The sequence below is a fragment of the Phascolarctos cinereus genome, unplaced genomic scaffold (assembly GCF_003287225.1).
Source record: "Phascolarctos cinereus isolate Bilbo 61053 unplaced genomic scaffold, phaCin_HiC Scaffold_9;HRSCAF=440, whole genome shotgun sequence".
Taxonomy (NCBI): Eukaryota; Metazoa; Chordata; class Mammalia; order Diprotodontia; family Phascolarctidae; genus Phascolarctos; species Phascolarctos cinereus.
Window position 1 is genome coordinate 205,903,194 of NW_027556402.1, and position 24,388 is coordinate 205,927,581.

Below are 24,388 nucleotides of genomic sequence, written 5' to 3' on the forward strand. Positions count from 1 at the left end.
TCAGTTAAAATTTTGCATTTTATTTCCTAACATAGAATCTTCTAAAATTAAAAATTGAAAATCAATCCCCAAATCACTTAAAATTTCTAATAATTTAAACTGTTGTTTAACATAGTGTGAATGAATATCTACAATTCAGCCTTAACTGGCTTTTTAGTTCACTCTCAACAAAATAGAAACGTTCGCAGGACAAATTCAGCAAGATGAATTTTTCTTCCGACTTCTACTCTGTCTGCTAGGGATAAGAAGCCCCTGACTAGGTAAATTCACCAAATACCTTATTTTCTTAATCTTACCAATACAAGGTAATAGAGTTTGTTAATTTAGTTCTTAGGTGCCACACTAGGACTTATTTACCAAGTCCTAAATAGACTAAGATAGGAATTGGTAAAGCAATTCCCTTTTCTTTCTTTCTTCCCTACCCTCTCCAACTAATCCCAATCCGGTACTCCATCTCCTCAAAAATAACAGCTATTTCTCATATTTGATAATAGTTTTTGCAAATTTCAAATCCCTGGGAAATTCCAAGGTTCCAAAAAAAGGCCTCCACTCTCCACCTTCACCTTCACCATTCCACAATTTCTCATTTTTTGTAGCAAACCCATATTGTCATAACTTACCTGCTGTCGAATCTCTTCTTCCATTTTGACTGGAGAGCCCAATTCTGCAACTTGCTTAACTCCCTCACTAGCATAACCTCCGTATTCCCACAGCACGTAGTTCTTGGAATGTGATCCACCAATAATGGCTGACCAATGGTTGGCCCGACCTAAAAGAAAAGTTAGGACTTAGTTATCGTTGGCATAACTAATATACATGCATAAAGTGACTCAAATTTGTCAGGAGAGGGGAGTGATGATATACAAAATATATATATTCTTTGCTGTTAAGGAATTCATAATGTATGAGAAACATAAAACAGTTGAAATTAACAGGGTAACCATGGTAGAAAAAGCCCAGAGCCACATCTAGGAAAAATGAAGTCAGAAAAATGTGTCTTCAGTACTTCCCATCTCCCTTTTTGTGACCTTCTCTCCTCTTCTTCAGGCTCAGCATGGTACAGAGGGGAAAAACTCTGGATCAAAAGTTAGAAAACAGTGGTTCAAATCCTGACTCTTCTGCGTACTACCTGTGTGACTTTGAGTCAATCTCCTAATTTCCTGGTCCTTAATATCTGTTATCTTTAAAATGCTGGTATTAAGACTTGAGGGCAGCTAGGTGGTACAGGGGATAGAGTGCTGGGCCTGGAGTCAGGAAGACTCACCTTCCCTAGTTCAAATCTAATCTCAGACACTTACTAGCTATGTGACCCTGGACAAGTCATTTAACACTGTTTGCCTCAGTTCCTCATCTGTCAAATGAGCTGGAGAAGGAAATGGCAAACCACTCCAGTATCTTTGCCAAGAAAACCTCAAATGGAGGTATGGAGAGATGAACACAAACTGAAAAATGACTTAACAACAACAATATTGGATTTAATGGCCTCTGAGGTCCAATTTAAATAAATCTATGCTCCTTTAACTACCCTCATATTGCTTTCTAAATGCTCAGAGCCTTTAACTGTAGTTCCATACTGAAAGCCTGCTCTCCATGATAGCTCTCCAGACTTCAAAATCGTCCTTCCCCCTTTGTTCCTTTCTACCAAAAGTTCTATTCCCTGATGATAGCTGATCTTCACTGAGAAAGCTCTGATTGAATTAATTCTTACTAAGGTAGAAATGAGTAAAGCCTTAAAGCAAACCTTAATGATATTTGATCTTTTTTTTTTTTATGGCTAGGCAGTGGGGTTAAGTGACTTGCCAGGGTCACACAGCTAGTAAGTGTTATGTGTCTGAGGCCAGATTTGAACTCAGGTCCTCCTGAATCCAGACCTGGTGCTCTATCCTATGCCACCTAGCTGCCCCTTGATCTTTATATTTTAGAAGAGGAAATTGTCAATCATAGAATCTTACAAATCTTAGAGATTACCCAGTAACCAATCCTACATTAAATACTAATCCCCTCTATGACATCCCATACAAGTGGTCATCCAGCTTTTCCTTGAAGACCACGAATGATAGGGAACACATTACTTCCAAAGACATTCCATTTCATATTTGGACAACTTTACTTACTAGAATATTTTTCCTTATGGTGATCAAAATCTGCCTCTGAGGCTTATACTCAATTTAATCCCAAATGTTTTCTTCTTCAAGATAAAAATCCCCATTTCTTTTAGCCAATCTTCAGCCAAATCCCTGGGCTGCATTACTGACCCCCTACTGCCCAGATGCCTGGCCTGGATCCCTAACTGCTCCCTGTCACCCAACCCTGCCTTGCCCTTTATTCAGCAGTAGCATTAATAAACATTTATGGAGTGCCTGCTCTGGGCCAAGCATTGTGCTAATGCCTGGGGTCAGGGAGAGAAAGTTAGGCATTTCTTGTCCTCAAGGAACTAAGAATTCCCACTCCCAATAGCCTAAGCACCTCCCCAGATCCCTGACATCCTTTTTCCCCCTGCTACAATACAAAGAAATTTACTTTAAAATAGTCTTTTTTACATACTATAAATAAAGCTCTTTAGGTGGCTATGTATAGGAATGAAAAAAACAAACAAACCAATAACTATCAGTATAATCAACCTCTAAACATTAACAATACATTGGCAAAAATAAAAGACAACCCAAAATGAACCTTGAAGTTTTGCTATTTATTCTCTGTAAGAATATTTACCTTCTGTTCCTTTTAATTTTTATACTGCTTATATAAACTTTTAAAAAAATTTAATGAAATTCTTTTAAAGTCCATGAATGTTAGGGTTGATAAATATCATGTCTTCAAAGACAAAAGTATTGGCCCTGTCTTCTGTTGCATTAAGTGACTGTCCCCACACTTCTCAGAAGCTTGAAAGATAGGTGTCAAAAACAGGTCTGTTGGTAAGGGATTATGACCTGCCCTTTAACTGAGTTAGAAATATTTGCTGGAGGACCTCTCCAGTTTCTCTTTTAGATCAGCTCAGCCTTGAGTAAGCAAGGATTTACAAAATGCTTGGGGAGAGAAGAGATGCACGTCGGCCTATTCTTTGTCTTCTGGTCAGCCAGTACTTTCTCTCTCTGAAGGGAAAGAGATTGGGAAGGGGATGCTGTCCTGCCTGACCTTCAAGTTAAGGGCTTCAGTCCCCATCGAAGAACTCAAAGCACATTCCAGGTCAAAGAGTGCACGCTTCTGATCTGCCCTGGGCTTGCTTTTGTTTATTTCTGTATACTTTTTTTTTGCCCTGAAAGGAATTCAAAACAAGTCAAATATAAGTTTCACAATGAGTCTGGCCAACATATGGAACCATTCAACTCCTGTTAATTCTGAATTAATGCCTATTGACTTATTCTTTTGTAATATGTGAAGAGAAATAAACAGAGCCTGATGGGTTTGCTCTTCACCAATGTTGAGATATAATAGACTTGGTTTCTCTTCCTGCTTCTTCCCCAGAGTCTATGTCAAGGAAATTTAAAGAAACAGAAAGATTATTTCTGTACTCTGTGCCTAGAAGGGCAAGACTTGGTTGCTCTCCTAGAAGCAGAGAGGGGAACCGGACTCATTTTCTGTACCATATCATGCCAGCATGTGTAAGAAAGTATTGCATGGCAAAAAAAAAAAAAAGAAAAGAAAGAAAGAAAGAAGGAAAAGAAAAAGAAAAGAAAAGAAAGAAAAGTATTGCATGGAACAGGAAACAAAAATTTAAAGTCCTGGTCTACAGTGTCTTTGTGTAAATGAATATCTGACCCCAATGAGCATTATTTTAGTGCTGTAAATATCAGAATTGTAGCTAGGGATTCTGACTCCCAGGGTAAATAGCAGGAAAGGCTTCTTTAAATCAACTTTCTAAGACAAATCTGGTTGTAGGGGTGAATTTGGAGCTTTGGCTACTCTCCTGGAGGCTGTTGCCCAGGAAGGGGAACAGGAAAGGCTTGCCCTAGGTCTAGGAGATACCCTGATGGACTGAGGTACAAGGAGGCAGTGTTGTACAATGAGAAAATCACTGGCTCTGAAAAAGACCTGGATTGGCATACTGACCTGTGGAATCTTGGGCAAGTCATTTTCTTTCTCTGGGTCTCAGTTTCCACAACTGGGAAAGGAAGAGATTAGATTAGGTGGCTACTGAGGTCCCTCATCTCCAGATCTGTGATTTGGTAGATTTTCTTTTCAGCTGATTGTTCTCAGTAACTAGGTGCTAAACTCAGTTGTTCTTGCTAACCAGGTGCTAGTGATGTGGGTACAAAGGGTGCCCCACCATTAAAAATAATATTAAGGGTTACTTTCTGTTATAAAGATGACCCCAGACTCAGCTCTAAAGACCAGTGCCTCAAAGACTTTTTATTAAAGAGGTTGAAGTGCGTCATTTCAATTCTCAGAGAAGCGGATGCACCTCCTTGGAAGGAGAGAAAATGCAAGCGGTGAAAGAAGCCAAGGCAAGCTTTATTGTTAGTAATTGACTAACTCCTCCCTTCTGGATCAGGATTGGTCCTAATCCTTCTGGGTTACAAACTTCCTTATATGCCCCACCCCTAACATACATTATTTGCCTAGAATTGTGTTATCATTCCTCTTCCCCCCAAGGAGAAGTTGGCCTGTCTGTGCTGATTTCTTATCTACTTATGTGGAAACTTGACTCTTTCATTTCTCACACTTTCCCAAGCCCCTGAGGGGGTTTGAGGCTCATTCTGTAGCCCATCCAGTACCTTGAGATCCTGGAACTTGACAACTTCTCAAGTCCTTTTCCCCTAAAAATACATCATCATCCTACAGGCTGTATAGCTTTCTGTCTATATAAGCCTGGATCTTTTCCTGTATTGGGGTCTTTGTTTAGCTCCTTGCAAACCTCAGGCCTGTGAATCTTTCACATGATAAAGCTCCCAATGGTTATTGAGAAGTTCTAAGTGAATTCTTTCTCACCTGGACCAGCTCTCCGAACTCAAAACCTCAACACTACGTCAGTCTTCTACATTTCAGTGCCCTGGGGTAAAGACGACCCTACCTGAATAACTGAATTTCTCCAAAGAAGGCACATTGGAAGATAAAACGTTCCAATGAAAAGAGTACTGGTTTTGGGATCAGAGAATGAAGGTTCACATCCTGACCCTGCCACTTACTACCTCTGTCGATCAATCAATAAACATGTATTAAGTGCCTACTATGTGCCAGTCACTATGCTAAATGCTGGAGATACAAAAAGGCAAAATAGTCCTTGCCTCAGAACTCAGAATGTAATGAAAATTTGCTGGTCACCTCAGGCAAGTCACATAACCTCTCTGGGCCCCAGTTTTCCCATTTGTAAAATAAGAGGGTAGAATTAGATCCTTTCCAGGTCTAAATCTAAGATCCTTTTTTCTTTTTCTCCCTCTGCCTTGTTCTCATTATTTCTCTCTTCTGGAACAGTTTAGGAGGGTCTGGCCCACTCCAGAAATAGCTGGGGATCAGGGAAGACAAATATGTCTCTCTTCTCCTACCTCTACCCTTCCCCCAGTGTGTGTGTTGCCTATTCTAGAAAGATTCCTGACTAATGCTAATTTGATTAAGGGTTATGTATGGTTTGGTTTTGAATGGGCACACAAACCATTTTAAATGAATGTTCCCCTTAGCTAAGTCATAAACAGAATTAGGAAAGACTTCTCTGACAAGTAATATGAACCAAGTTTTGACAAGATAACCATAGAAATATCTACCATACTGCTCTCTGCCCTGATGTACTGACAAGCACCTGGGTGGTTGTCAGTCGGTGATATTTCTGTTACAGCCAATACAAGCTCTGCATTTGCTTCTCAGAAGTTGCAGGTATCAATGTTAGAAGAGAAAAAAAAAGCTAAAGCAGTCTTTTGGAAAGGCTTTACACATGCTAATCACTGCTATTAGGAACTTATCAAGCTTGGAATTTCCCACCTGTTCATATAACTTGCAGATAATGAAGCATCTTTGCAAATGAGGAAATTTGGGGAAAGACTGAAAAATGGACAATTTAACTTAACAAACTGAACTTGGTCTTTTTTTTTTATTAGGGAGGGGGAGAGGAAAGGAATGACCTTTCCTCTTCTGTTTGTACCTACACAAAGGGCACCTCTGTTTGCCAGAGCCTGGTGACATGCTGTTGGGTAGCTCTGGTGTGTAGCTTCCAGGCTGAGAACCTGGAGGGCAGGTATCAGAAACTTGGGGTGGGGGAAGGGACTATTGGGTCATACATCTAGGACTGTAAGGCCTCAAAGGCTATCTAGTCCAATTCCCTTTTTATACAAATGAGGAAACTGAGGCCTTGGGAGATGATGTGAATTGTCCATAACTACACAAGAAGTAAGCATTGCTGGGAGTTTGCACTTGGGACCTCTGACTCCAGGGTCAGTGCTCTTTCCTTTCCATTCTTCTTGTTGCCCCTGTAGTTTTTCTTGCTGCCCATGATTGGTGGTAGGTGTTTATCAGGGCCAGCAGTTGCAACTTGAAAATGTGTGGGTGATATTATTCTGCTTCACATATGACCATGGATTAACATCTAATCGACAATTCCATCAACAACCATTGAGTCTCTCCTGTTCTGTGTATGAGTTATCATAATAGATGTTATGCCTGCTTTTCTGTTTGCTCGGTTTGGGCTGACTCTCTTATTTCTGGGTTTCTTACTCTTCTCCTCCAGCCATGTCTTTTTATCAAAAGTCAACCCATTTTCAAGATCCACCTGGGGACAGTCAAGGCAAGAGAAGACATGGCCAATCTTTTCATCTTTGAAGACATAAAGTCTGCCTAACCCTAACATTGCTGCAAATACACTACAAATAAAGCCAAGCTCCATTAATTTCTCTCAACATATTACAAATGAGCATTCCAGTAAATGCTTATTCATAATTAACAGTAGTTGAATGGCCCTATGCATTTTCCCAGTTGATGGTGAAACACAGACTGTACTTGTTATTAAGTTCTATCCAGAAGAAAAAAGGACACAAAAACAAATCACAAATGTCTCCATGGGGTAGCTTGCTTACTCAGGCTCTAAATTGTGAGGGCTTCTGCAGAGATTTCTTCAATCTTTATTTAATTCTGGGCATTTCATCTCCAAGCCTCATTATGAGGCTGTATACCATAAGATTTACTTGGAAATTAGTCCTTCTACTTGGACTACAGACAGTGTGTGGTACCAAAGCCTTACTGGTCAGAAGTAAACAAGTCGGAAGAGAACATGAGACCACTCTAACAAAGTGGTACAGAGTGAAAGTCTAGAACATATGAAGGCACTGATGAGGTTGGGATCTGGACCCCAGAAAGGAAAAACCCTGGACTTTCCCACATGGCCAAATCTCTGGCATTTGCCTGAAGCTATAATTCTATCAACTGACCTTTCATTGTGGCTACACCCAATCTCCCAATTCTCTGTTACCCTTAACCTAGCCTAGGCCTCCATTGTCTTGCCTCCCTATGGCCCCAAACCATTTCCCACACTTAATCCTAGATAGGCTCCATTCTTCCTTCCATGTGATCCAGGTCCCAGGAGTTCTGTTCACCCCAGGTTACTGGCCACTCTCATCCAGATCATCCTTACACCTCTCCTCCACTCACCCCAAACTATTTGGCCACTCCTAGATCTCTCCCACAGTCTTTCTGTATATAAGGTCCATCTTGTCTCCATTAAGATGCTCAGATTCTTAGAATCTAGCCAATACTCTTAGATTCTTCAAGAGTCTGGCGATATGCCGGATCTTTAATAAACCTTGTCTTTGACTGAAAGAAGGCTTGGGTTGAATTCTTTTTGACAGGACCCACATGTTGTGATCTCAGGGTCCCAGTACCCCTAGACCCCCTAGGCATCATCAGCACTATAAAAAGGCAGAAATTTTGGAATCACAGGTTGGATAAGACAATCAGCTCCCTGACTCTCCCTAGAACTTAACTCTCTACAATCCAGACTGTGAGGTATTGTATCATACTTTACGAGATAATCTTTTTATATCATACTTTGCCTTACTTAAAATGCTGCCCCTAAAAATAAGAATAGCTTAGCATTTATAGAGCTTCTAATATGTGCCAGGCACTGTGCTAAGCACTTTACAAATATTATCTCATTTGGTCCTCAACAACCCTGGGATGTAGGTGCTATTATTATCCCCACCCATAGTTGATGATTAAGTGACTTGTCTGAAGTCACACAGCTAGTGTCTGAGGTGACATTTTAACTCAGGTCTTCCTGACTTCTGGCCCAGCACTCTATCAACTGTGCCATCTAGCTACCCTACTGGAAAACATTGAGAGGTTCCTCTGAGAGCTCAGGGAGACTGTTGACATCCCTGTTGGAGCCAAGATTGCTAACTAGAAAATCTGCCAGCTCAAGCAGGGGCAAAAGGAATATGGCAAAATAAGTCAGTCTCTTTCATACTCTAAAAAGGAATTTGACATTAAATACCTGGGAGGGAACATGGTATAGTGGAAAGAGGACTCAATTTGTATTAGAGTCCCAACTCTGACATTATGTGATCTGTATGACTGTGGGCAAGTCAATTAACTTCTGTGCCTCAATCATTCACTATAAAATGAGAGACTTTGATTGGATTCCTTCTAAGGTCCCTTCTAGCTCTAAATCTATGCCCCTATGTGCACCACCCTGGTCAGTTTGAGGAGTGCTTATGTAGAGATAGCCATAATTAATGATTCTGGATAGATGTCATTATTGATTTGTAAATGCAAGTGAACATCAGGTTCCACCTTAGATCAAGAGAAAAGTTGTAACAAATCCTCCAGCATTTTTCTGGCCTGCCTGAGGGAAACCAGGTAGATAACAGATGGAGCAAATGCAGCTAGAATGGTATTGTGTCTTGCCCATATATATTGTCAGGGGGAAAAAAAATATCCCCCATCAATGAGTCACTCACAGGCCAGCCAAACACTGTGGTATTGGAAGTGATGAGACTTACCTTCAGTCCACTCTCAACTGCTCACATGTCATCCCAAGTACTACACACTGACATCAAAGTACTATATACATTGACCCCACCATGGCAGCCTGATGAATAAAATATTGAACTTGGAGTCAGGAAGGCCTGATTGATTAGGATTTATAACCTAATGCAGATGATTACTGGTTGTATGACCCTGGCCAAGTCCCTTCACAGTGCTTCTTTGGTTTCAGTTTTCCCATATGTAAAGTGAGGATAATAACAGCATTTACCTCAAAAAACTGTTGTGAGGAATCAAATGAAATGATATCTGTAAAGTGCTTTGTGAACCGTGAAGCACATTACATCTTGGCCATTATTAATGCCCCCAAGTTCCTGCCCAATGACACCTTTCACAAATCTGAAAAAACTCAAGGCTTTGTAGTGTACAGCAGTGATGGAAGCTACAATTAATGACCTGAAGTATCTGTTTCTCAATCTCTATCTCAACATGGGATAAACGATCATAGACCTGGAAGAGATCTAGGAGACCATACAGTCTAACCCCCTCATTTTACAGATGGAGAAACTGAGGCCCAGACTTACTCACCTGCCTAGACATTGAAATCAGCAAAGAGATGAACTGTTGTGAAAGCCAAATTTGGATGCTGGATTGATCAGTCATTCTGACAAATCCTTTTATAGACAATAGTTAATATCACCAAACTCTAATCAAATCTATGAGTAATATTATTAGTAATACTAATAATAATTAGTAATATTAATAGTCTATTAAACCAGTAGTAGGTGTAGAATGTCTATACCAAAGAACAGACGTCTTGCCTACATGCAGCCATGATACCCATACCTAGACAGGAGCAATTTTCTGTGAGCCCATACAACTCTACTCAAATCTATAAGTAACTCTTAGTGAAGTGTGTTCCCAGTCCTTGCTAGGTCAAGCCAGTAGTGGGCCACAGAGACCCCCAAACTTGACACATGGTTGTCAGACTTTTGATGGCTACAACTGTGACATAAAATCTGTCAGTATGTCCAGTCTTTTTCATTTAAGCCAAAGACCCAGTGGGACAGCTGGTAGCTTGTTGCAACTCCTGCCAACTCCCTCTATTCCCAGGTAGTGATAGCATTTGATTTTGTTACAAACAATCCTCTCCCTGAGGGGGACAATGCCATCATGGCTGCAGTAGGATTTATGCTCACTTTTCATCATGGTCAAGGCCACTGTTCCTCAAGGAAATTTTCCAACTTCACAGCTGCCATATCACTTCTAATTTGGATTCCCTGTTCATCTTACATTTGCGGCCTACAATATTCACAACTCTCTATTGAGAACATTCTTTTCCACAGCATATCAGTCCCATTCTAGTCTACAAAAAGGACTCTGGAATGTTATCTCCAGTATCACTTCTGTTGCCATCAGGATGATTGGTTTCCCTACACCTCCTACAGAATTTTATTGTAGCTCACTCTACTGATCCAAGATCCACTCTTCTATACAAACTATGATTTCCACTCCTGAGTTTTCTTGCCCTCATCAAGTGCACTAAATGACTGCCTAGGGGAGTTATAGGCCACCTAGGTAATGCAAGAGCATACCGTACATAATTCAGTGGCATAAAAAGAGAAGACACACCATCGTAGTATAGCACCGCCTGCAAAGTCGTTTGGTTTAGAACAGCTTTCCTCCCATAACCTCTATACTCATAGATCTTTCTGGAAAATAGAAGAATCAGAAATTCCTCAATCATTGGAGTAGTAAGTAATTTGGCTTACAGGTTAGTTACTTTTCTTCTTCTACATCTACCCTGTATTCTGCCAGTATTAATAACAACTTACCTTGACTTAATTGTACCCTCTGGGTCTTCACTCATCACTGGTAATTGTGGATAAGAGTTAGACGAATTACTGTTAAATATATCATCAATCCTAGAGGCAAAGCCATCATCAACACCTAATGGACTAGCATGAGTACATATCTGAGGAGAGGACATTGGAACCAATATATTTCATGGAATCGGTAAAAGCCTTTCACCAACATCTCTCACCAAGCTATACACCTTCAGGTTTGAAGAGGTGTTCCTTGGGGGAGGAATTGTGTCTAAATCCATAGCTTTACTGGCATAGATGAGAAAGAGAAAAGTGCTGTGGATACAGCCTCTGACCACATCAACACATCAGTATAGTGTAGAGATTGAATGTATGGCACTGTTACAAAAAGCCAAAGTTGGGGGAAGCAGATTAAGTCAGGCAGTCAACTTCATAATACTCCCTCTATGATGCTTCCTGAAACTACATTGACTTCCAAGCTTAGATTTCCATTCCAAAAACTAGTTTTGTGCCTCTGGCTCAACCCTCAGATTTCAATCTGAAAAAATCCTAGCACTGAATTGATCTGTTCTATTTCATATTCATTTAGATTCCAATGAGCATGCTATATAGTTCCATAAAAATGGCATTAGTATACCTCCTCCTTATTACTTTGCTGAGATTGATGGCCCATAGTATGAGACACTGCATTTTTCCAAATATTTTTTCTATATATTTGTTGATTATACTGATCTTTTTCTATCCTTCCTCTTTTTCTCAAAAAAAAAAATTCTTTCTTACATGGGGTGGCTCTCCAGGAGGAAAAGAGGAGAGATACAAAGGACATATAGATGACAAAAAAAATAGAAGATATTAATTAAAATTTTACTTAAAATACAAATGGTTAGGGGCAGCTAGGTGGTGCAGTGGATAGAGCACCGGCCCTGGAGTCAGGAGGACCTGAGTTCAAATCCTACCTCAGACACATAACACTCACTAGCTGTGTGACTTTGGGCAAGTCACTTAGCGCCAATTGCCCTCACCAAAAAATAAACAAAAATGAATGAATGAATGAATGAATGAATGAATGAATGAATGAATGAATGAATAAATAAATAAATAAATAAATAAATAAATAAATGAGCTATCTCTATGGGGTAGCTAGGTGGCACAGTGAATAGAGCACTGGCCCTGGAATCAGGAGGACCTGAGTCCAAATCTGGCCTCAGACACATAATACTTCCTAGCAGTGTGACTCTAGGCAAGTCACCTAACCCCAATTGCCTCACACAAAAAACAACAACAGCAAAAAACAAAAAACAAATGGTGTTGGGGGTACTAAAGCATAATTAACATAATAAGGAAGAATAGGGCAGCAAAAAGAGTGTGGTTAGCTACATTAGGGGAAAGCAAATGAGATATTACTAATAGATAATGGAAACTGACAGAGCTGTTCAATTCTTATTTTGTCTCTATTTATGCCAAGTGAGGAAGGTCTTTGGAATATCTGGTGGATTCCCTAGGGCAAACCTGTGGCAGAATATGGAGAAGAGCTGCACATTGGCTTATGGGTTACATTATGCATCACTGGAGGGAATTCCCAAATCAATTAGCTCACAGATATTTGGGCTGCAAAGGAAAGAACACAGAGATCTCCTAGGAATCTGATACTTCTAAATAAGGAGAAAGGAAGAAGGAACCTAGTTACCTTTGATGAGTTCAAGCCACCAAACCCAAGTGGGCCACATTTCAGGGTACTGAAACGAATGGTGGATACGATTACCAACTCATGTATGTTGTTCTTTGAGAAGTCATAAAGTCTAAGAGGAGACACAGAAAAGAGCAGGTGTTTTCCTGATTTTTAAGGAAGGGAAGAGTGGGACTAACAACTTACACAGCAATGACCTTGACTTTAGTTTCTAGAAATTTACTTTAAAATGTAAAAAACATTCTTAGCTAATGGACTATATGAACTAGTTTTGCTCTATGGGCCTTAGCTAATCCTTCACCTGGTCCAACACTTTCATTCTGTGACAGAAAATTGAACTCCAGAGAGTTTAAGCGACTTTCCAAGGAGGTACAGAGAGTGGGAGAGCAGGGATTCAAAGTAAAGGCAGCTAGGTGGCTCTGTGATTAGAGTGCTAGAACTCAGGAGGACTCGAGTTCAAATATGGCATCAGACATACTAGATGTGTGACCCTGGGCAAGTCACTTCATCTCTGTTTGCCTCAGTTTTCTCATCTGTAAAACAGAGATAATAATAGCACCTATCTCAAAGGGTTATTGTGAGGATCAAATAAGGTAATGCTGGTAAAGTACTTAGCACAATACCTGACACATAGTAAGTGCTACACTAATATTACATATTACACTGCTCATTAGGCTCTCTGACTAATGGCGGTGCCTATTCACTACAGCAAACTAGAACAGCAAGAACTAGAATTTACTTCGACTGAGAAGGGTGACCTTGTCTATCATCTGGTCGAACGTACTCATTTTACAGATGAAGAAGCTGGTGCACAATGGGGATAAGTGTCATGGCCTAGACCACATCAGTAGTAAGTAGCAGAGACAGCATATAACCAGGTCTTCTCTCTTCAAAGCCCCTAGCTCTTTTTATTATATCCACAATGCCCTCATCTCTGTTTCTTAGGGTAAATGCAATTTGTATTACATGATTAAATGCCGCCGACACACATGAACCTTAACAATGCTGGCCAGCAGAACCTGGCAGGAAGCCTCCTGGTTCCACTCCACTGAGCCAACAGCAATAAAATGCGATTCTACTCCGCATTGTTCATTGGCTTTGTGCTGCAACATCTTGGGAAAGTCCATGTGGTGAGAAAACATGCTACATTTGGTTTTGTGCTCTGAAAAATCTATCCAAACTCATTATGCTAGCAAGAATTTAATTAAAGTTAAGGGCTGGAGAAAAATGTTATAGGTTTTCTCTTCCCCTTAAAAAGTTAAATCAAATTTCATTGTCGATTGTCATTCCCTACCCTCATCCCTCATCCTGCCTGAAGGTCATGACATTCTCTTTAGGCTAAAGGTCATCATGGCCTTTGGATATACATGGCACCAGAGAAGTTCTGCGAAGCATTTGGATGCTCCGGCCACAATTTTCCGTCCAATCGAATTCCATAGTCTAACACTGCCAAAACCATCCCCTCAATGACATAAGTGAAATTTACAGGAGAGGAACCAACAGCGTAAGGAGGTCCAATGACAGAACATTAGCTCCTGCATTACAATGTAAGTTCTTCAAAAGTAGGGAATATTTCATTCTTTGTATTTGATTTCCCATTGCTTACCACAGAGTAGCTGCTTAATAAATGCTTGTTGATTCACTGGAATGGCCAATGAGAACCACTTGTTGAGGGATATCATGAGAAAGTGGACAAAGTGCTGGCCTTGGAGTCAGGAAGACCCAAGTTCAAATTCTGACTCCCGATACTTAGCCTGGCCTCTGATGTTCCTCTAGCTCTAAATCTCTGATCCGATGATTGCCTGAAATGCTCAGTGAAACAGGTAGTATGGCATAGAAAAAAAAAAAGAATATTGGACTTGGAGTCAGAAAGATGGGTTCTAATCCTGCCTCAGACACTATCTTCATAACTCTAGAAAACTTAACCTCTTTCAGGCTCTATTTTCTAATCTGCAAAATGTGAATAAGGCTATCCATAGGGTGAGTGTGAGGATCAAATGAAATAATATATGCAAAGCTCTTTACAAATTTAAGGGCTATCTAAATATCCAATTATTATTATTATTAGGAGTAGTAGTAGTAACTATTATTATTATAGTTAGCATTACCACTACCATATAAGGGATCTTATGAATCAGTATGACCCAAAGTTAGACAATAGTTTATGTCATGATGCCCTTTGCACTGCTCTGAGTGGCACGTGTGTGTCTGTGTTTCTCGGTCCATATGTCCTCTGAGCTTTGCTAGTGCTATTGAACATTCCAGGAGGCTCATGGTGAATTCTCAATTCCAGCACCAGAGATTTCCTGAAAACAGAGAGAGCTGTTTCCCAGGCCTGAGATGGCTCAGTGTAGAGTTACAGTAATTCCATTTTTTTAAAATAAGTAATGGTGGTTTATCTGGCATAAACAATTCTTCAGGGGGTACATTCTCACTAACTCATTGTTTGGAGAAGCTAAGTATATAAATATTGTTAACTTGAGCAGATTTTTGTGTGCTAATTCTGATGCAGTCAGATAATGTTATGTCCTACCTTCACCTCCTCCACCACAATTTTATAATGCTTTTTGGTATTTAGAACATTTTCTTGTAAAAAGGAAGCTGACCCTTCATTATTAAAATTAACCTCCCCCCCTTTTTTTTGGTGGAAGCATCAAAGTAGGAATTGGCAAACACGTTGGAAATATAAAAGAAACACATAAGTGTTGGTATCATGCTTACAATGTTCACCATGTCCATTATGTCAGGGAAATTGGGCATATTAGTTCTAGTAATTACTGACCCATAATTTACTAATGAAATTAGCCTGTCTGTGGGAAGAGATTGCTGTGCCTCAACGTATAATCTAGGAGCCAAGCCTCTTCATTGATGTCAACTTGCCAAGTTACAACATGACCTGGAATGCTCCCAAACACTGACAGCCCACATAGGATCCCCTACTAGCAGCTTGCCCTCTGGGAAATGCAAACAGGACAAGCCTATCTAGAGTCAGGGCCTGATGCCTCCGACTCCATGAATGAACATCATATAAGGAAAGGAGAAGAATGTCCCCTATAGCTTCCAGGGATGCATATTTTGGGCACTAGAGGAGTATACTGGATCATTATACCAGGAATACAAGGATCAATATCAGTACACTGGATAATCTCAGTAAACAGAGGACATTGGACAGTCAGAGATAAATGCCAGCAATAGCTTGGACCCTATCTGTTGGTTCATATATCCCTTACTGTGGAGGCAACTCTTCTAGGTTCTGTTGATGGCACAAAACTTCTTTCGTGTGCTTATCCACATCAGGGCTGAAAAATGGGTGGCCTTTGATCTTACAATGACCAGATGATCTGTAATGCTTTCAATAAAGACATAATTCTGCCACCCCAGACTGACAGTGATGTCACTGTGACATGAAAAGAGCAGTGACATTGAACTATAGATGGACAAACTTAATTCAGGTATGTGTCATTTAAAAAGAAAAGAATTATCCCAGAAAATTTGCAAAATAACATTAAGTCCCAATGAGGTACATTACAATTTCAGGTGTATATTCTCAGGGTAAAAAAAGAAAATGACCTTATATAAAATATGCCACTTATTGCCAAAATGCTTCTGACAAAACAGCTTTAATGCCAGTTCATTAACAACCATGCAGTGCTATAGAACGTACCCTCCACTATTTTTATAATAAATTATTTTTCTTTGTTTTGTTAAATATTTCCTAATTATATGCAAAAATTAACAATCATGTTTTAAACTTTTGAGTTTCAAATTCTCTCCCTCCCTACTACTCTTTTCCCCTCCTTGAGAATGCAAGAACTTTTATTTCTATTATACATGATAGGTCATGTAAAACACATTTCCATATTAGCCATGTTGCAAAAGAAAATGGAAACAAAATAGAATAATAAAAATAAAGTTTTTAAAAAGTGTATTTCAATTTTCACTGAGAGTTCATTAGTTCTCTCTGTGGAGGTGGAAAACATTTTTCATCATGGGTCCTTTGGAATTCTCTTGGATCACTGACTTGATCAGAATAGCTAAGTTTTTCATAGTTGATCATCTTTAAAATATTGTTACTGTGGACAATGTTTTCCTGGTTCTTCTTACTTCACTTTGCATGAGTTCAAGTCTTCCCAGGTTTTTCTGAAACCATCTTGCTCATCATTTCTTATTTCACAATAGTATTTCAGCACAATCATATACCACAACTTGTTCAGTTATTCTCCATTTGAAGAACATCTCCTCAATTTCTAATTCTTTGCCACCACAAACAGAAGCTGCTATAAATATTTTTGTACATATAGGTATTTTTTTTTTCCTTTTTCCTTTGATTTCTTTGGGTTATTGACCTAATAGTGGTCTTGCTAGGTCAGAGGGTATGCACACTTTTATAGCTCCTTGGGCATAGTATCAAATAGTTCTCCAGAATGATAGGACTAGTTCACAACTCTACCAACAGTTCATTAGTGTCCCAATTTTTTGACATCCCCTCTAGTATTTGTTATTTTCCTTTTCTGTCATGTTAGCCATTGTGATAGGTGTGAGGTGGTATCTCAGAGTTTTGGGGTTTTTTGTTTGTTTTGTTTGTTTTTGGTTTTGCATTTCTCTAATCAGTAATGGTTTAGGGCATTTTCTCATGTGATTATTGAGAGCTTTGATTTCTTCCTCTGAAAACTGCCTGACCATTAAAAACTGGGGAATAGCTCTTATTTTTATAATTTGGCTCAGTTCCCCATATATTTGAGAAATGAGGCCTTTATCAGAAAAAGTTGTTGGCAAAATTTTCCCCGGTTTCTTGTTTTACTTCTAATTTTGCCTACATTAGTTTTGTTTCTACAAAAGCTTTTTAATTTCATACAATCAAAATTATCTATTTTACTTCCTATATTCTCCTCTATCTCTTGTGTACATATAGATTATGTATACTTATTCATATATCTGACAGGTACATTTTTCCATGCTCGTCTAATTTAATTATGATATCACCCTTTATGTGTAAATCATTTATTCATTTTGATCTTATCTTGGTATACAGTGTGAGATGTTGGTCTATGCCTAGTTTCTGCCAAACTGCTTTCCAGTTTTCCTAGCAATTTGAATTCTTACCCTAAAAACTTGGATGTTTGAGTTTATAAAACACTAGATTACTGTGGTCATTTATTACTGTGTATCTAATCTATCCCACAGATCCACCCTCTATTTCTTAGCTAGTACCAGAATGTTTCAATGATTACCATTTTGTAATACAGTTTGAAATCTAGAACTTCTGGGCCACCTTCCTTAACACTTTTTTCCCCCATTGATTCCCTTGACATCCTTGACTTTTTGTTCTCCCAGATGAATTTTGTTACTATTTTTTTCTAGCTCTCTAAAATAATTTTTGTGTACTGAATAAATAAATTAATTTAGGTAGAATTGTCATTTTTATTACGTTGGCTCAGCCTACCCATGAGCAATTAATATTTTTCCAATTGTTTAGATCTGACTTTATTTGTATGAAAAGTGTTTTGAAATTGTATTCATATGGTGCCTGAGTTTGTCTTGGAAGGTAAATTCCCCCATACTTTTCTATTATCTCCAGTTATTTTAAAATGGAATTTCTCTTTTTAGCTCTTGCTTCTGGGTTTTGTTGGTAATATATAGAAATAAATCCACACAAATCATCAGCATTTCTATATATATATTTTAGTTGATTCTCTAGGGTTCTCTAAGTATACCATCATATCATCTGCAAACAGTGATAGTTTTGTTTCCTCATTGCCTATTCTAATTCTTTCAATTTCTTTTCTTCTTTTATCACCAAAGCTAGCATTTACAGCACAATATTGAATGATAGTGGTGATAATGGACATCCTTGTTTCACTCCTGATCTTATTGGGAAGGCTTCAAGTTTATCCCCATTATAGAAATGCTTGCTCTTGATTTTCATAGATCCTACTTAACACTTTTAAAAATGGTCCTTTTATTCCTATAGTTTCTAGTGCTTATAATACGAATGGGTTACTTTTTAGGGCTTTTAAAAGGAATGGGTATTGTATTTTTCCAAAGGCTTTTTCTGCATTTATTGATATAATCATATGCTTTTGTTGTTATTGTTATTCATATGGACAATTATATTGGTCATTTCCCTAATATTGGACCAGCAAAGCATTGCTGGTATAAATCTCACCTGGTCATAGTGTATGATATTTGTAATATGTTCCTGTAATCTCCTTGCTAGTATTTTATTTAAATTTTTTGTGTTGATATTAAGGAAATTGGTCTATAATTTTGCTTCTCTGTTTTTGCTTTCTCTAGTTCAGGAATCAAAACTGTAATAAGGATTTGGTAGGACTCTTCCTTTACCTATTTTTGCAAATATTTTAACATAGAATTGGGATTACTTGTTCCTTAAATGTTAGAATTTACTTGTGAATCCATCTGGTCGTAAGGATTTTTCCTTTTTTTTTTTTTTTAACATAAATTTATTTATTTTTAGTTTTCAACATTCACTTCCACAAGTTTTTGAGTTCCAAATTTTCACCCCATCTCGCCCCTCCCCCCACCCCAAGATGGCATGCATTCTGAATATCCCTTCCCCTAGTCTGTCCTCTCTTCTATCTCTCCCCATTTCTCTTATCCCCTTCCCCTTCTATTTTCCTGTAGGGCAGGATAGACTTCTGTACCCCATTTCCTGTATTTCTTATTTCCCAGTAGCATGTGAAAACATTTTTTTTAAACATACATTTTTAAAACTTTAGGTTTCAAATTTTCTCTTCTCCTCCCTCCCCACCACCCACCTCATTGAAAAGGCAAGCAACTCAATATAGGTTGTACATGTGCAGTTATGCAAAACACTTCCATAGTAGACATGTTGTGAAAAACTAACTCTATTTCCCTTAATCCTATCCTGCCCTCCCATTTATTCTATTCTTTCGTTTGACCCTGTCCCTCCTCAGAAGTATTTACTTCTGATTACCCCTTTCCCAATCTGCCCTCCTTCTATCATCCCCTGCTCTCTTGTCCCCTCTCCCTATTTTCCTGTAGGGTAAGACAGATTTCCATACCAATTGAATGTGTATGTTATTCCCTCCTTAAGCCAAATCCTATGAGAATAAGATTCATCATTCCCTCTCACCTTCCCCTTTCCCCTCCACTGTAAGAGACTTTTCTTTTCTGTTTTTTTTGTGAGATAATTTACCCCATTCTACCTCTCCCTTTCTTCTTCTCCAGTATATCCTCTCTCATCCCTTAATTTTATTCTCCAGATATGACCCCTTAATCTTCAACTCACCCTGTGCCATCTATCTATCTATCTATCTATCTATCTATCTATCTATCTATCTATCTATCTATCTATCTATCTATCTATCTATACATACATATAATTTTTTTCCTCCAACTACCCTAATACTGACAAAGGTCTCATGAGTTATAAAATATCATCTTTCCATGCAGGAATGTAAACAGTTCAATCTTAATAAGTCTCTTATGATTTCTCTTTCCTGTTTACCTCTTCATGTTCCACTTGAGTCCTGTATTTGAAAGTCAAATTTTCTTTCAGCTCTGGTCTTTTCATCAGGAATGCTTGAAAGTCCTCTATTTCACTGAATGACCATTTTTTCCCCTGAAGGATTATACTCAGTTTTGCTGGGTAGGTGATTCTTGGTTGTAATCCTATCTCCTTTGCCCTCCAGAATATTATATTCCATGCCCTGTGGTCCTTTAATGTAGAAGCTGCTAAATCTTGTGTTATCCTGATTGTGTTTCCACAGTACTTGAATTGTTTCCTTCTGGCAGCTTGTAATATTTTCTCCTTGACCTGGGAACTCTGGAATTTGGCTATAATATTCCTAGGAGTTTTCCTTTGGGGATCTCTTTCAGGAGGAGATCTGTGGATTCTTTCAATTTCTATTTTGCCCTCTGGTTCTACTATATCAGGGCAGTTTTCCTTGATAATTTCTTGAAAGATGATGTCTAGGCTCTTTTTTTGATCATGGCTTTCAGATAGTCCAATAATTTTTAAATTCTCTCTCCTGGATCTATTTTCCAGGTCAGTTGTTTTTCCAATGAGATATTTCACATTGTTTTCTAATTTTTCATTCTTTTGGATTTGTTTTACAGTGTCTTGATTTCTCATAAAGTCACTAGCTTCCAATTGCTCTATTCTAATTTTTAAGGAAGTATTTTCTTCAGTAATCTTTTGGACTTCCTTTTCCATTTGGCCAATTTTTCTTTTTAGGGCATTTTTCTCCTCATTGGCTTTTTGGACCTCTTTTGCCATTTGGGTTAGGCTATTTTTTAAGGTGTTATTTTCTTCAGTATTTTTTTGGGTCTCCTTTAGCAAGCTGTTGATTTGTTTTTCATGATTTTCTTGCATCACTCTCATTTCTCTTCCAGTTTTTCCTCTACTTTTCTTACTTGCTTCTCAAAATCCCTTTTGAGCTCTTCCAAGGCCTGGGACTGATTCATATTTTTCTTGGAGGCTTTGGATGTAGGAGCTTTGACTTTGTTGTCTTCTGGTTGTATATTTTGATCTTCTTTTTCACCAAAGTAAGATATATAGTCTGACTCTTTTTGCACTGCTTGCTCATGATCCCGGCCAATTACTTGAGTTTTAAACTCTTTGTTAAGGTACAAATCTGCTTCCAATGTGGAGAATGTACTGTCCCAAGCTTCAGGGGTTTGTACAGCTGTTTTCAGAGATACTTGTAGGGACCTGTAAATTTTCAGTTCTTCCAAGGTGGTATGATATGGGGCGAGGTGTTTACTCCTTTCCTGGCCTGTGACCAAAAGTACTCCTTTCTGTCCTGTAACTGTGAGGAGGTGTTTCTCTCCACAGCCACTACAAGCTCCACCATGCCAGTGCTCCTCCTCACCCCAGCACCACCGCCCAGAACTGTGACCCAGATCAAACACAAGCAAGGTAAGAGATTCCTGCCTCAGCACTGGCAAAGAGATCCCTGCAATCCCTCTCTGATCAGCCACTGGATTCCCCCTCAATCTATGGGCCAGAAGCTCGGGAAGCAGCTGCCCCCCCCCGCCACGCTCTTGGGGGATGGAGTTGAGACCCCACCTTCCTGTCTCAGCACTGCAGAAACAGACTTTTCCCACTGACCTTCTAAGTTGTCTTTGGCATTCATGGATTGAAGAGTCTGGAAACCTCCATAGCTGCCCGAGATTCAGTCGTCTGAGGCCTGCTCCAGGTTCACTGTAGCCTGCATGCCCATTCCACACTGTGCTGCACTCCCAGCCTGGTGTGATGTACTTTTCTGATCAACCATCCAGGTTGTCTTGGGCTGGAAATTTGTTTCACTCTGTCTTTTTGTGGGTTCTGCTGCTTCAGAATTTGTTTATAGCCATTTTTTATGAGTATTTGGAGGGGTTTGGGGGAGAGCTCAAGCAAGTCACTGCTTTCACTCTGCCATCTTGGCTCCCCTGAGGATTTTTCTTAGGGATCTCACTTATGGCCTATTCAATTTCTTTTTTCTAAGACAGGCTTATTGGAGTATTCTAGTTCCTCTTCTGTTAATCTAGGCAGTTTATATTTTTGTAAACATTTATCCATTTCACTTAGATTATCAGTTTTAATGGATGATAACTGGGCAAAATAACTCTTAATAACTGCTTTAATTTCACCTTCATTGATGGTGCATTCACAATTTTCATTATTGGATGTTTTCATAGAGCCAGCTCCTAGTTTTATTCATTAGTTCAATGGGCTTACTTTCAATTTTATTGATCTTTCCTTTGATTTTTGGAATTTCAATTCTTGTGTTTAATTGAGGACTTTTAACTTGTTTTTTTTCTGTTTTTTTTTAGTTTTATGCCCAATCCATTGATTTGCTCTCTCTCTTTTTTTTTTAACTGATATATGCACTTAGAGAGATAAATTTTCCACTAAGTACTCTTTTGATTGCATTCCACAAATTTGGAATGTTGTCTCATTGTTATTTTCTTTAATGAAATTATTGTTTCTATAATTAGTTCTTTGCCTCATTCTTTAGGATTAGATTATTTAGTTTCCAATTTGCTTTTAAGCAATTCTTCCATGGCCCTTTATTAACTATAATTTTTATTGCATTATGGTCTGAAATGGGTGCATTTAATTTTCCCAGTCTTCTGCATTTTGATTGTGAGGTTTTTATTCCCTAATACATGGTCAATTTTTGTGAAGGTGTCATGTACAGCTGAGAAAAAAAAGTATACTCCTTTTTATTCCCATTCATTTTTCTCCAGAAGTCTATCATGTCTAACTTTTCTAAGATTCTATTCATCTCCTGGAATTATTATTTATTTTATAGTTAGATTTATCTAGCTCTGAGAGGGGAAAGTTGGGGGCCACCACCAGTATAGATTTACTATTTCCTCCTGTAATTAATTTTTCCTTTAAGAATTTGGATGCTATGCCATTTGGTGCATACATGTTTAGTACTGATGTTGCTTCATTATCTATGGTTCCTTTTAGCAACAGGTAGTTTCCCTGTTTATCCCTTTTAATTAGTTCTATTTCTGCTTTTGCTTTGTCTGAGATCATTATTGCTATCCATCACTATTTTGACTTGAACTGAATCGTGATAGATTCTGCTCTAGACCCTTGTTTTAACTCTGTGGGTGTCTCTCTGTTTCAGGTGTGTTTCTTGTAAACAGTTGTTAGATTTTAACTTCTAATCCACTTTCCTATCTGCTTCCATTTTACAGGTGATTTCAACCCATTCATATTCACAGTTATGGCTGCTAACTATAAATTTCCCTTCATCCTATATTTTTCTATTTATCCTTCTATCCTTCTCTTTTTATCCTTTTTCCTCCTCTAAAGTCTGTTTTGCTTCTGACTTCTTTCATCATTTCTTTTTATTATCCCTTCTCCTCTTACTTTCCTGTGGGGTAAGATAGATTTCTGTTACCAATTGAATGTATATATGCATATATGTATGTTTGTGCGTTTATGTGTGTGTATTTTCCCCCTTTAGAACCACCTTAAATGTGAGTTTCAAACATTGCTTGCCCCCCCACTATTTCCTCCTCTATTATAAAAGCTTTTCCTTGTACACCTCTTTTATGTGAAATAATTTTCCCCTTCTTTTTCTCCCTTCTCCCAGGGTATCCCTGTTTCTCCACTATCCATTTTTTTATATCATCCCACTATAATCAACTCACTCCTGCACCCTTTTCCTATGTAGAATCCTTCTAACTGCCCTAATAATAATAGAGTTCTTAGAAGATGCATGTATCATATTGCCATATAGAAAAATACAAAGGTTAACCTCAAGTCCTTTATGATTTCTCTTTCCTGCTTACCTTTTTAGACTTCTCTTCAGTTTTGTATTTGAAAGTTGAATTTTCTATGCAGCTCTGGTCTTTTCACCACAAATGCTTGATATTCCATTAACTCATTGAATATCCACTTCTCCCCTGAACGTTTATGCTCAGTTTTATTGTGCAGGTTATTCTTGGTTGTAATGCCAGATCTTTTGCCTTCCAGAATATCATACTCCAAGCTCTCTGCTCCTTTCACATAGTTGCTGCTAAATCTTGTGTGACCCTGACTGTGGCTCCACAGTATTTGAAGGGTTTCTTTCTGACTGCTTGAAGTGTTTACTCCTTGACCTGGGATCTCTGGAATTTGGCTATAATATTCCTGGGAGTTTTCATTTTGGGATCTCAGGTGGTGATCAGTGTATTATTTTGATTTCTATTTTATCCTCTGCTTCCAGGATATTAAGGCAGTTTTCCTTGATAATTCTTGAAATATGATGTGTAGGCTCTTTCTTTGATCAAAGCTTTCAGGTATTAAATAATTCTTAAATTATCTCTTCTTGATCTATTTTCTAGGTCAGTTGTTTTTTAGTGAGATATTTCACATTTTCTTCTACTTTTTCATTCTTTGGATTTTATTTGAATGTTTCTTAATGTCTCACGAAGTCATTAGCTTCCACTTACCCAATTCTAATTTTTAAGGAATTTTTTTCTTCAGTGAACTTTTGTACTACTT

The 24,388-nt window shown here is 38.5% G+C and overlaps 1 protein-coding gene across 1 annotated transcript in view; it reads right to left on the minus strand.

The window, feature by feature from the left end:
- Window positions 1-24,388, minus strand: part of SPON1 (spondin 1) — a 385,860-nt gene that overhangs the window by 186,525 nt on the left and 174,947 nt on the right. The window contains 1 exon segment of the mRNA XM_021005269.2: window positions 621-769. Within this exon segment, the coding sequence (XP_020860928.1) occupies window positions 621-769 (149 nt within the window).